At 45.1% G+C, this 14,057-nt stretch overlaps 1 protein-coding gene across 1 annotated transcript; it reads right to left on the bottom strand.

Moving 5' to 3' along the window:
- Positions 1–1,444: 1,444 nt before the first annotated feature.
- On the bottom strand, positions 1,445–12,463 carry lurap1l (leucine rich adaptor protein 1 like). The gene is made up of 2 exons (XM_084312242.1): positions 11,873–12,463; positions 1,445–4,262 (listed from the first exon to the last, which is right to left on the bottom strand). The coding sequence occupies exons 1-2, from the start codon at positions 12,158–12,160 to the stop codon at positions 3,864–3,866; spliced, it is 687 nt and encodes a 228-aa protein (XP_084168368.1). The 5' UTR covers positions 12,161–12,463; the 3' UTR covers positions 1,445–3,863.
- Positions 12,464–14,057: the final 1,594 nt, after the last annotated feature.

Here is a 14,057-nt window from a genome sequence, read left to right on the forward strand (position 1 = left end):
GACTTGTGAAGCGACCTTGGATTTCTTGAAAGGCGCTATATAAATTTGATTTATTATTATTATTATTATTATTATTATTATTATTATGATGTGCTGCTAGTTACAGGCTCCTGCCATCTCCCTTGACTGGCATCACAACTGGAGCGGGTCCCTCGACGGTGGGTGCCCACTTCTCCTAAGTGGTTAGGATGGATCAAACGCAGAGGAATCATTTCCCCCCGAGGGGGATTAACCATTTCACTACCACACTACAGAAGGTTAGCCTGTGGTAGTGAAAGGGTTAACCTTATGTAGTGTGGTTGTGAAAGGGTTAACCCTTTGTTGTGTGGCAGTGAAAGGGTTAACCTTCTGTATTGGTCGCAGTGACAAGGTTAACAAAGTACGAGTTAACTTAATTTACCGTGTAGGACACTCCACGTAATGCAAGAAGGCCGTCACTGATCACACGCGGACAATCCTCAGGGTTTGAGCGAGGCAAATTCAAAAGATTCTTCTGCATTCATACAAATCCTATATGAAGTACGTGTCTACATACCTACTAATAAAACGGGTTAACGCGTGCCCTGCTACAGGAGGGTGTCGAGCTATAGGAAGCGGCCTAGTCTGGGAACCGGTGTGGTATATACCCTATGGTCGTTCGCGGTTAATCTGCTGGCCGCGGAGAACAGGGCTCTCGGTTTTCCAAGGACAACTTTCCCTTCTCTATACAGCGTCTGGATCCTCAATCACCCCTCGGAGCAGAGCAACAAGCCAGCCAGAGGAATATTAAAAAATAAATATATACTGTATATATATAATACCACATGGTTGTCATTCCTGCTCCTTTTTAGGTCACAGTTCTGATTAGTGGGAAGCTTTCATCGACTCGTCTTCCACACGATGGAAGACACGGACACTAGAGGTCTCGTATAGTGTTGTAATCCGACGCCTCATCTGAGCGAGACGTCTCGCCGTGTGTCACTCCTAAGCGTTATCCCAAATGGTCCTTTTCCTCCCGGTAATAGTCGGGGAAGGGGGGGGGGGGGGTGGGGGGGGGGGATCTCAGAGGGAGAAAATGAGAGAGCCATTTCCTGAACTTTAGAACGTGTAATCGTCCTCTCTTCACTGTGTGTACTTTGCGAGTAATCTGAGGCGGGGAGGGGGTTAGACAAACGCGTCTAAACGATCGAAATTGTCTGCGCTTCATTAGGCGCGGGACCACAAGTATGGAAAGCCAAAAGTACCACATTTACGCCTTAATGGTACTTTTGGCTTTCCATACACAAGTGACCACTTGATTATGAGACTATTCTTATTCACGCTGAAATGTAGCAAGAGGGGAAATGCACACTGACGTCTTATTACGTCATCTGTAATGGGAGTTGGTGAGAATCGTCTAAACCCGCAAAACGGACAATTACACAGCAATTAGGATCATTTGAAATAAAAACTACTGCACACAAAGTGAGATAAGAGGAAGAAAATCACAATATATTATTTCTTTTCCCCAACACGCCTTTCAACAACACGTGAAAACAATAATTTAGAAAGTTAAAAAGTAGGCAACATGTACAACACAACACACGCCTGGTATACAAATCAACACGGAATTTAAAGCAAAAAAATCATCGTTATCTTTTTTTTTAGTACTTAAATGAATGGCTTTTGCTAAAACTTCAGTCAAACCTTTTTCCAAGACAAAAAAGTGATCAGGTTTTTAACAGAAATGTGCCCAGAGCGTCCAGAACTCACGTCTCAGCGTTTTTACAAGTGTCCTCTTGGGTTCACGAGTTAAAGACGCCACTCCAGCGTTCAGTCAAGTCAGTGGTCGTGCTTTTTGGAACCTGTAGTTTTCGCAAATTAATCGCTTGGTAGTTCAAAACAAAACAAAAGTAAACCAGAAACCATGTCAGATCAGACACGGGTGACCAATCAACAGAGGTATATGACATGTATATGAAGCCACCAGTCAAAGACAACTCAACTACTCAAGACAGTTAACAACAGATACAGGTGAACATGCGTGTGGTGCTCAACATTTGGCATGGAAGCGAAATTGCACTTGAGACGCTGTAACCTTTCTAGTGAGCAGTTTGTATATTTTGCTAAGTAAAAAAGAAAAAACTCCAGACTCTTCTACTTCTCAGCGTTCAAATCTCCTAATTTCCCAAATGGCGGCTAAGTCCTTATCCACCTCGTCCACCCGGCGGCGCTTAGATCCACTGATTGCGGCCGACCTGATACAAGGCCCAATTGAATTTACTGAAAGATAACGAAGGAGCGGGTGTTTTTCAAAGACTGTTGACACAGTGGGATTAGTGTGCGGGGCCATGAGTGGACCTGTTGGTGGGGTTTATCTTTCCCTGCTAGCGGCTCATGACTTGGGTTTCTGTGTTGTGTTTAACACTAGTAAAAACACGGCTTCTATCCACTGGTGCTCGGCGTGTTAGGCCTGGGGATGCACCGATACCGGGCGCGGAGAGGGTGATCGGCTGCTCCCTTCCCTCCCTCGAGTCCCTACCCTCCAACAGGGCCTTGAGGAGGGCGAGGAAGATCATGGCAGACCCCGCCCACCCGGGTCACAGCCTCTTCATTATGCTCCCCCACGGCAGGCGGCTTCGGCTGCCCAAGACATTAAAGTCCCGCCATAGACTCAGTTTCTTCCCCTCAGCAGCTCGCCTGGTAAATGAGTCAGGTGTCCCCCTGCTCCCCCCCTCTATGGCGAGCTGCTAGGGCTGGACCTCTGGACTTGAACTGTGCTGCACTATATCCATGTCCCCCACCACTGCACTTTACTGTCTTATTTGTTGTCTCACTGTTCTGTCCTGTTTTGCACTTATTTATTTATCATTATTATTATTATGTTGTTCCTATTTGTGAAAAAATCAATCATGCACTGAAATGTCAAATCACGTTCCATTTGTTCCTGTACAATATGGTGAATAAAGAAATCTGAATCTGGATATTGGGCTGATATCAGGCTAAAATGGGGCTGATATCAGGCTAAAACGGGGCTGATATCGGGCTAAATCAGGGCTGATACCGGGCTAAATCAGGGCTGATATCAAGATATTAACCATCTGTAGTGTGGTAGTGAAAGGGTTAACCGGCTGTAGTGTGGTAGTGAAAGGGTTAACCTTCTGTATTGTCGCAGTGAAAGGGTTAACAATTTGGTAGTGTGGTAGTGAAAGGGTTCATCATAATCTCTCTACTGGTAAAAAAATATATACAAGAAAAACATCTCAATAATCTTCGTGCAGTGACCCAAAACTAAAGGCCCGTGTTTATACTGTTCAGTACAAGTAATGGATCACATCGGTTCTCCGTATGGATGATTAAAAGTTTAGTCGTTTAGTAGAATCAGTGTCGGTAGTGAAAAGGTGTAGCTACCTAATATAATATAAAATATCGAGAATGACGTCAACAATGCGGAGGTATTGCAACGGTAAGACTGTTCTAGCGACAAATAGAATTCTGACGCACAGCACCAATGTCTCCTGTCAGTTTGACTAAAGCTGCACAATTAAACATTTAGGACGATGACATTATTTAAAGCCGCTTTCTCCCGCATTCTGGTCCGACGATAATTGGCAAAAAAAAACTGTGATGTGCTGTGTGTGTCCACAGGGATAAGGAAGGCGCTTTCAAGGTCGAGAGTAACACAAGTCTTTAGGGAAGTCGTGGGGGCCGCGCTCCAGTGCCTCTGCGTCACGACAGCAGAACGCTACGGAAGCAGGTCGGGGGAAAAGTCAAGAAACATCAACGGCGTGTATTCCCCAAAAGACGAACACATTTTAAAACTTTTTATTTCTCCTTTGCAAAAAAAAAGAAAGAAAAATATCCCACTAGCCTCACTGGGACCATATTTCGCTTTTGTGTCGTCGTTATCCAAAGCAGTAGTATTCGTCCGATTCCACCCTGAGTTTCAGCGCCGGTTTGCTGAACCCCTCGCCGCCGTCGATAACGGGTTTATCCGCCAGGTCGTCGTCCAGGTCCGTGGGCGACGGCCGGTCGGGGAGGTCCTCGTCTAGAGTGTCCAGGTAGCTGCCCACGGATATACCGTCCAGTCCGTCGCTGTTGCCGTCGTTCAAGCTGTTGTAGCTGCCCTGTAGCGACGAGGTGCCGTCCTGGCTGTCCGATAGGCTGTAGAGGCTGCCCGTCAGGCTGCCCTCGCGGCTGGCCACGCCCCCTTTCTCCTCCATCACCCAGCGGATGGACTCGATGCCCTCGTTGATGGTCATCAGCTGCTGCATGAGCTTGAGGTCGATGGCTCGCAGGTGGGCCTGTGTGTGTCGGGAGAGAGAGGGAGAGGGTTTGCATCGAGAGAACATACAGATGATTCACACGGCGGCTAAGCCTTTAATTCATACTTGGGACAATTGTAATATATATATATTTTTTTTTTATCCTCTTTTTCTCCGCCTGATTTTCTATTTTTCCCCCATCCCAATTTTTTGTCATTGTGCCAATTCCCCCCCTCCCCTACCTGCTTGTTGTGCGCATGTTCTCCTACTGGTCGGTACAAGGGAACCCTGAAGTCCACCACATGCTTCCTCCGACACATGTGGAGACAGCCAGTGGCTCTTTTTTCACCTGGCAGCGAGGACTCTCATTGGTGAAGCGTAACGCGTGGGAGGTCATGCTGCCTTCACCAGACCTGACCTGTAGACGTCGCTGTCCACAACGCCAGATTACCACCCACGACTTCCCTCCCCCTAACTCAGCCAAATGAGTTAGTATGACGACCGGCCCAAGCCGCAGGGCAATGCTGACTCCGGGCGCAACTGACGAGCGCAATCTCCGCTACGCCACCCGACCGCCTGGGACAATTGTCATTTGAATATGTTTTTTTTTCCATCTTCAAAAGGACACTTGTGACAATGAAGGGAAAATGTTTGCGCTTTGGAATTCGGTGAACTGAAAAACAAGCTTGTCTCGTGCATTCCTCCGTTTCTAGAACAAACGCTAACCGAGGATGAATGAAGATGAATGTAGAGACTTTTCTCCAAAGAAAATGAGCAGCGAATATTTACATTTACATTTAGTCATTTAGCGGACGCATTTATCCAAAGCGACTTACAAATTCTGTCTGCGACACAATTTTATTTATTCCAAAATAAAAGAGGAAGAGATGTTGTTTTTTTATTCCACGCTCACGGATTAGATTAAAACTACTCTGGCACTACAGTGGAATGGAATCCTCTATGTTGCGGCGACGAATTACCTTGTTATTGTATAGTATTGTTTTTATTTTTATTTTTTTTGGTAGGTTCGCTGAGTACGGATGCTCTTTTTCCGCTACGCCCTGCTTCACATTCACACATTCCCATTCACACATGGGAGCTGCCCAGTACAACCACAGTCTGACACCGTTGGCCACTGAGCAACTTCACTGGAGCAGTTGGGGTTTAAGTGCCTTGCTCAAGGGCACTTCAGTGGTTGGTGTTAAGGGTATGGGAGAGAGTTATTAATTCACTTCCCCAGCCCAGATTTTCTCCTGCCGGTCCGGGGGATTGAACCGGTGACCTTCCGGTCACAAACCCGCTTCTCTAACCTTTAGGCCATTGCTGCCCTATCCATCCTAACCACTTAAGAGCACTAGGGCAGCCACAGGCGAGGCGCCCAGGGGACCAGCTCCAGTTGTAACGCCAGTAACTCGTCAAGGGGCGAAGGCAGGAAGGAGTCTGTACCTAGCAGCGCATGGGTGTCTTTCTGGTACAGGAGGAAACCCATGGAAAACACGGGGAGAACATGCAATTGTATAGTTTTGAGACATTTCATTGTTCTCTTTAGTTTTGACTGAAACGACTACTAACAATGTTTAGATTGTGTCTAGACGTTACACGGATACATTAAGCTACACATACAGACCATTTGAGTTACTGGCAAGTCATAAAGGGTTGTTGTTGCATTGATGAAATCTACACTATGGCCTCGGTTGTATGACAATAGTAGATTAGATTAGATTAAAAATGTATTGTCATTATTGTCAACAAGTACAGTACAACAAAAATAAGTTTGGCATCCAACCAGAGTGCAAATGTAACAGTAAAGTGCGATAGTATCCAAAGCGACTCACAAATTGTGAACAAGTCAGCAGGAAGGGTACATCTCTGGCAGCTAAGGGTCAGTGGCATTGTTCATCAAATAGTGTTGAACTTGAGTGTTACGCATAGTAGTATAGACATATTAGCATGGTAGGTAGTAGTATAGTATAGTAGTAAGGTACATAATAGTAAAAAGACAGTTTAATTTTCTAAGAAGGTTAGCTTTTTTTATATTGATTGAAGAGGTTGAAAATTGGGCCGTTTTCAGCTGTCCTGACTGTGGTCGGTGGGAAGTTCGTTGCACCACTGTGGAGCGAGGACTGAGAATAGTCTGGTTCACTTTGATGACCCTCCAGGGGCTCGGATAGGAGTGGGTCTGAGGCGACCAGAAGATGAAGAGCGTAGGTAGGGTGTGTAGTTAGTTAGAGCTTCCTATCACAGTGGTATCGTGCGGTATGCTTCCTATCACAGTGGTATCGTGCGGTATGCTTCCTATCACAGTGGTATCGTGCGGTATGCTTCCTATCACAGTGGTATTGTGCGGTATGCTTCCTATCACAGTGGTATCGTGCGGTATACTTCCTAGTATCACAGTGGTATCGTGCGGTATGCTTCCTATCACAGTGGTATCGTGCGGTATACTTCCTAGTATCACAGTGGTATCGCGCGGTATGCTTCCTATCACAGTGGTATCGTGCGGTATACTTCCTAGTATCACAGTGGTATCGTGCGGTATACTTCCTATCACAGTGGTATCATGCGGTATACTTCCTATCACAGTGATATCGTGCGGTATACTTCCTATCACAGTGATATCGTGCGGTATACTTTCTATCACAGTGATATCGCGTGGTATACTTCCTATCACAGTGGAATTGCTGTGACGCGGTTATCGTTACAGCCTCAGAAAGACACTGTACCATTTTCTTGTTTATACTATCAGGCATATTTGTGGAAGAGAGACATAACACGTTGGCACGAGACAGGTCTTCCCCCCTTTCCTCCTGTCAATGCGTGGTCAGTATCTGGCTAGCACAGTATGAACACTATGTCCATTGATTAAAACTCCCTACCATGACAACCAAACCACTGATTGGTGTGGTAGGGTAGGGGAGTGGGGGGAGGTAGCAGTCAGGCCAGTGTGTTGTGTCACTGAAAAGCCTCTGGCGATAAGTAGCCAGCGGAATACGTAGATGGGACGGCGGTAGCAGCCAACATGAAGTCACAATGCATTAGGCTGGACGGCTGCTGACGGGTGCCGATACAATGTTCTAGACGAGACGGCTTAATGAAACAGCCTTTTCTTGGGGGGGAAGTGGATTCACAACCAGACCCCCGTTTAGCTCCTAATGCAGCCCAGTGTGTTTGCTTTGTAGTTTAAAAATAATAATAATAACTACCTCTGTACTGTCTTTTAATATTATGGACTTTGCTACTAAGGAATCGACCTTGCCTATACTACCTACTATGCTACTAAATCTATACTACTACCTAATATGCTACTATCTAATACTAGCCTACTACCTACTATTATTATTACTACCTACTCATATTTAGTTATTTAATTTACTTATGTTATGCCTATGCTTACGTTGTGTCAGAATTGTTTTATGTGTAGTGCGTTCATCTCTATGTAACTGTTGCTATGTTTTACTTCTGTGAAGCACTTTGTGATTTTATCTGTGAGAGGTGCTATACAAATAAAGTTTACTTACTTGACTTACTTACTATGCTAATATGTCTATACTACTACCTACTATGTCTATACTACTAGTACTACCTACTATGCTAATATGTCTATACTTCTTCCTACTATGCTACTATGTCTATACTACTACCTACTATGCTATTATGTCAAGTTCAACACTGTTTGACGAACAATCCATACTTACCCTTACCTGTCAGAGTTGTACCCTTCCTGCTGACTTGTTGTACACAACTTGTAAGTCGCTATAAGCGTTCAGCTAAATGATTAAATGTTAAACGTTATGGAGCCACCCCTCTTTGTGTGTATATACATATGCATGTCTAGCTGAGGCCGCTACGCTGGAATTCTACTCAGTTCTACTCAATTCTACTAAACTGTCTCAGTTGAGATGAGCTGGCGATACCCAGAGGTGTTACCGCAGGACAAGTTTGGCTAATGAAGTAGCCCACTGGTGTTTTGTTTTTTTTGTCTTCTATAGGTGTCAAACTTCACAGGTGCCATGTTAGAAAGCTATCTGGCTGCAAGCTAGCCTAGCTTAGCACAAATGAATGGAAACGGATACGGACCACTGGCCTAGCTTAAATAAACTCCGGGAGAGGTGTTTTTGGCCAACAGCTATGCTAGTGGTCCGTATACCCTCCATTAATTTGTGCTAAACTAGGCTAGCTTAGCTGTGCTAAGCCAGATAGCTTTCTACTGAACGCACAGAGAGGAAATGGTATCCATCTTCCGGTCTGACTCTTGGAGAAGGTGGTAAGCTTATTTCCTATAATGTTGTTGTGTTCCTTTAAAAAAAAATATATATAATTAAAATAATAAAATACAAAAATGTATTACGCTATGATGGTTTTCTAAATTCCATTTGAAAGTTGACCAAAACTACCTATATTTATTAAGAGATAATCTGTTTTTATTTGTTGATTTGGCAGGTTTTTTGGTGTATTTGTCAGACTCATGGGAAACCATTGCATTCCATTGCATCAATGGAAAAACATGCACAACAGATCACTAACGCTGTCGCGTCCCTGACGAAGACGGACAGGAGCACTTGGATTGATCCCTGGGCGTGGCCCCACGCTGCAGCCCTTGGGGGGGAGGGGGGGGGGGGGGGGGCGGGATGGGAGGTGCAGAGAACATTTCATCAGTGACTCAGTGCATGTGTGTGCGTGTGTGCGTGTGTTCCTGTGGGTTGCCCATCGCATGTGTGTGTGTGTGTGTGTGTGTGTGTTAATCTGATGACAAATAAAGACTTATACTTATAAGAAAAAGTGCTGCGGTATTAAGTGACATATGGGCCTGACTGCCGGTGACCAGAACGTGGCCAGAGACGTGGGAGAAGAGCTGTCCGTTGGGATTACAGATTAAGACGTAGGTTTTACTCAGTGATAGCCGCACAACAGCCCCGGATGGACCAAGTGAACACTAGCCTGCTTGTTGACAGCGGGAGGATATGCACTCCTGTAATGACATTACGTGTTTACTCCCAGACCTCCTGGAGTAAAAAAAAAAAAAAAAAAAAAAAAAAAACTCTACAATAATTTGGTAAACGCTGGGTCACAAAAGGACACAGCGAACTGAAACGAGCTTGGAAACTACTTGACGAGCTCCTTGAATACGATCTCGAATAATACAGCATTTCCCTCGGACCGACTCAGCCTAAGACTCGTGTGAATATTGTATTTCCTGTAAGTCGGTCAGTCGGTCAGCTCGACCGGGAGAACGCTGTCAACGTGACCATCTGCTTAGGAATCCTAATACCCCATTAAGGGAGAAGGGGGGGGGGGGGGGGGGGGTTCTTTGACCCCGAGGCTGCAATCTAACCATCAACATTTTTCAGAGTAGCAGCATTACTGGTGTTAGGGTGAAATAATGAATCCAATCAGAAAGCATTGTAAACAAAAGGGAAACAGCGAATACACACTCTGTGTTTCATGTCGGCTACTAGTGTTCCCCCCCTCTATGTTTGCTTTGGAACCACAGGGGAGAGAGTGTCATTCAGAGAGGTGTGAACGGTCTGTCAACAAGTGAGCGCCCAGAGCATGGCTGTAGTAAGCAAGTGTGAATGACTTTCTCCTCAACTGGGAGGAATAGGAGGGTTCGCAAACGCTTGTCGAGAGGACGAGGCACCACGTCACTCGCCAATGGAGTTTTTTTTTTTTACGTTTAGCGAGCACGTGCTAAAACCTCAAGACCTGTTTTACACCGAATGTGCCTACAAGCATAGAGATCAAGCATGGAGATCTTTGTGAGGCTACCGGCGGCGGCATGTAACCCTTCTATATACCTACATTACATATAACTCTGTATGATAGCATGTACAACAATGCTGTATATACCATATATATAAGATAAGAGATAAGATAAGAGATAAGATATTCCTTTATTGATCCCCTTGGGGAAATTCAGGCATCATAGCAGCATGGGGGAGGGGGAGGTACAGGTATAAAAAAAGCAGTGTAAACTAGAACAAATCAATATAATTAACTCTGGAGGACATGTGAATATATATATATATATGTTCTTACTGTATATATACACATCTGTCTTTATACGTGCATATAATCCCGTTTACATATCTATATACTCTATATCTGTACATGTACCATACCTACTCATACTAGTTATGCAGCTGGCCAGTATGACTTGACTACTTGACTATGACTACTACTCAGTAGTACTCATTTTATATATTTATTTTATACCCAGTTGAATCACCTGTACGTTCACGTTGTATATTACACAGTGTCTGTATCTTACACAGTACCGTATATTTATGTATGTCTTGTATGCAGTGATGCCAGTAACTAGTTACTAAGTAACTAGTTACTGTAATCTGATTACTTTTGTCAGTAAATAGTAATCTAACTTGTTACTTTTTACAAGCCAGTAATCTGATTACAGTTACTTTTCCAAGTGGCTGTGAGTTACTATTTAGTTACTATCTCATAATGCTGATGATAAGAGAGCCAGGGGTACAGTCAGCTAGACCGGAGTATGGCCTGATGGCTGATGACGTCTCATGATGACCTGTCTGAGCAGCCAATCATGATTTATGACATTATGCACTTTCAATAAAGCATTATTCAAAAAAAAAATTATAATAACTGTTGTCATTCTTGTGGCAGCAGCAGGGGGGACGACAACGACTTCGTAACCTAGTTACTTTCAAAGTAACTACGTTACTTTGATAATCAAGTAATCAGTAAAGTAATTAGATTACTTTTTAAAGGAGTAATCAGTAATCAGATTATTTTTACAAGTAATCTGTGGCATCACTGCTTGTATGTCATAAATGTCTTGATTAATTGAAAATGGAGGACCCTTATGTAAACAAGACGAAAGTATTTTTCTGGTCTTCATCCTCTCTTAGCAGTTGTTTGTATTGAGCTGTACTGTATTTTGTACCCATTCTGCAATCTGTTAATACAGTTTTTCAATCAAACTATTGCACTTCATTGTTACATTTGCACTCTGGTTGGATGCCAATTGCTAAACTTCTTCACGTTGTACTGTACTTGTGCTGCATGATTACGACAATGCATTTGATTCTAATGTAAAATGAAACTGAATCGAGTATCCCCATTACAGGTATAGCAAATTGACAGTTTAGTGATTTGAACTTCGACCCCACATAGGTTTACTTAAGCGTTAAGGGATTAGGCCTTAGATTAGAAGGGTTAGCCTGTATATTTATTCCCTTTGTATTCTTACATGTCTGCGCGCCTCTGTGGTCAGAGGACACTATACTAGTATACAGTATCCCACAGTCGGGACGTCCTGACAGACTGCCGCTGGCCTCACTGGTATAATGTTGGCTGTTGAAATCATAGGTCAGTGAACTTTTAATAGCCTGGTCTTTTTTAATAGAAAAGTGAAAAAAATAGCCTAGACTTTTTTAATAGAAAAGTGAAAGGGCGGGGGGGGGACCACCACATGCGTGTCATTATTTATAGGCTACGAGCCATATGGTTTATTATGGCGCACGGTAAAGAGAGGTAATTTATGGGTTTATAAGGTCCAGCTTTTCCTGGAAAAGGTCCCTGGCACCAGCCACTATACGCTATAATAATGTACTCAAGTAGCAAACAGCCGGCAGTGGTAGTTCTACCATCTGCCTAGTATAGAGAGAGATACTCACCATCTCTTGTTTCAAAAATAACATTTTGCTCTCCAGCCTTTTCAAGTCGGTGGAGGAATTCGCCCGGCTGCTTTTCGCTCCAAAGTTCGGTTTGGTGGTGGAAGTGGAACAACTGTCCTCATGTTTGTTCTTGTCGAGATGTTTCCCCCCCGCCGCCAGAGAACGGAGGAGACTGTCGGGCACTTTGCGGCCCAACTTGGTCTCTATGTCCTTAAAGTCGGGCAGGACGTTGTTGTTGTCCTCGTCCATGGTGTGTGGAGGTCTCGATGGAGTGCCAAGAAGAGACATGATGCGTAACTGTGCGCGCACTTCTGGAGCAGCGCTCTAGTCTAGACCTCAGAGACTTTTGGTGAGGACTAGAGACCTGAGAGCCTCTCCCAGAGACTTGATGAGGACTAGAGACCCGAGAGAGCCACTCCCAGTGACTTGATGATGAGGACTAGAGACCTGAGAGCCTCTCCCAGTGACTTGATGATGAGGACTAGAGACCTGAGAGCCTCTCCCAGAGACTTGATGAGGACTAGAGACCTGAGAGCCTCTCCCAGTCACTTGATGATGAGGACTAGAGACCTGAGAGCCTCTCCCAGTCACTTGATGATGAGGACTGGAGACCTGAGAGCCTCTCCCAGAGACTTGATGAGGACTAGAGACCTGAGAGCCTCTCCCAGTGACTTGATGAGGACTAGAGACCTGAGAGCCTCTCCCAGTGACTTGATGATGAGGACTAGAGACCTGAGAGCCTCTCCCAGTGACTTGATGATCAGGACTAGAGACCTGAGAGCCTCTCCCAGAGACTTGATGATGAGGACTAGAGACCTGAGAGCCTCTCCCAGTGACTTGATGATCAGGACTAGAGACCTGAGAGCCTCTCCCAGTCACTTGATGATGAGGACTGGAGACCTGAGAGCCTCTCCCAGTGACTTGATGATGAGGACTAGAGACCTGAGAGAGCCTCTCCCAGAGACTTGATGATGAGGACTAGAGACCTGAGAGCCTCTCCCAGTGACTTGATGATCAGGACTAGAGACCTGAGAGCCTCTCCCAGTCACTTGATGATGAGGACTGGAGACCTGAGAGCCTCTCCCAGTGACTTGATGATGAGGACTAGAGACCTGAGAGAGCCTCTCCCAGAGACTTGATGATGAGGACTAGAGACCTGAGAGCCTCTCCCAGTGACTTGATGATGAGGACTAGAGACCTGAGAGCCTCTCCCAGAGACTTGATGATGAGGACTAGAGACCTGAGAGTCTCTCCCAGAGACTTGATGAGGACTAGAGACCTGAGAGCCTCTCCCAGAGACTTGATGAGGACTAGAGACCTGAGAGCCTCTCCCAGTGACTTGATGATGAGGACTAGAGACCTGAGAGCCTCTCCCAGAGACTTGATGAGGACTAGAGACCTGAGAGCCTCTCCCAGAGACTTGATGAGGACTAGAGACCTGAGAGCCTCTCCCAGAGACTTGATGAGGACTAGAGACCTGAGAGCCTCTCCCAGGATGAGGACTATATAGTATCCAAGATGGGAACGCACTTCCTCAGAGACGCACTTTGAAAAGTAACGAGGCACAACATCCACACCGTGCGACTTGCGTCTAGTCAGCGACAATAATAAAAAATAAAAATGTAAAAGCTTAATATCCAGAAGAATCGCCAGCAGTCTTCTCTTCCTCCAGTGCGCCGGTCGGTGTTCGGCTGCTGCGCTCCACCTACGCGCTTCTACTCGTCTGGTAGGATTGTTGTTTTTTGGACAGACTGTTTGAGATGACAGCGCTTTGCTTTTTAAGGCCCACCCACACGGAGGAGCGTCCTGGGTGCTGAAACCAGACACCCCGGACAGGTGGGCCCGGCCACCACCACCCCGCCCCGGCGGGACATCCGAGCTGCTGCTGCTGCTGCTGCTGCGCCTATAATAATAACGGGACGAGTTTGGTTTATTAACGCGCGGCGATGTTTTGAAGTCTGCGCGTAAAGATTGGTGCGTAAAAGTAGAGTGCGTGTCTTTTTGAATGACTAAATGTCACTGGTTGAATGAATGAATGAATGAATGAATGAATGAATGGATGAATGAATGAATGAATGAATGAATGAATGAATGAATGAATGAATGAATGAAAACTTTATTTAACAGATTGCAGAATGGGTACAGTACAACAGTACAGCTCAATACACACAATTGTTAAGGGGAT

The sequence above is a fragment of the Notolepis coatsorum genome, assembly GCF_963971535.1.
Source record: "Notolepis coatsorum genome assembly, chromosome: 4".
Lineage (NCBI taxonomy): Eukaryota > Metazoa > Chordata > Actinopteri > Aulopiformes > Paralepididae > Notolepis > Notolepis coatsorum.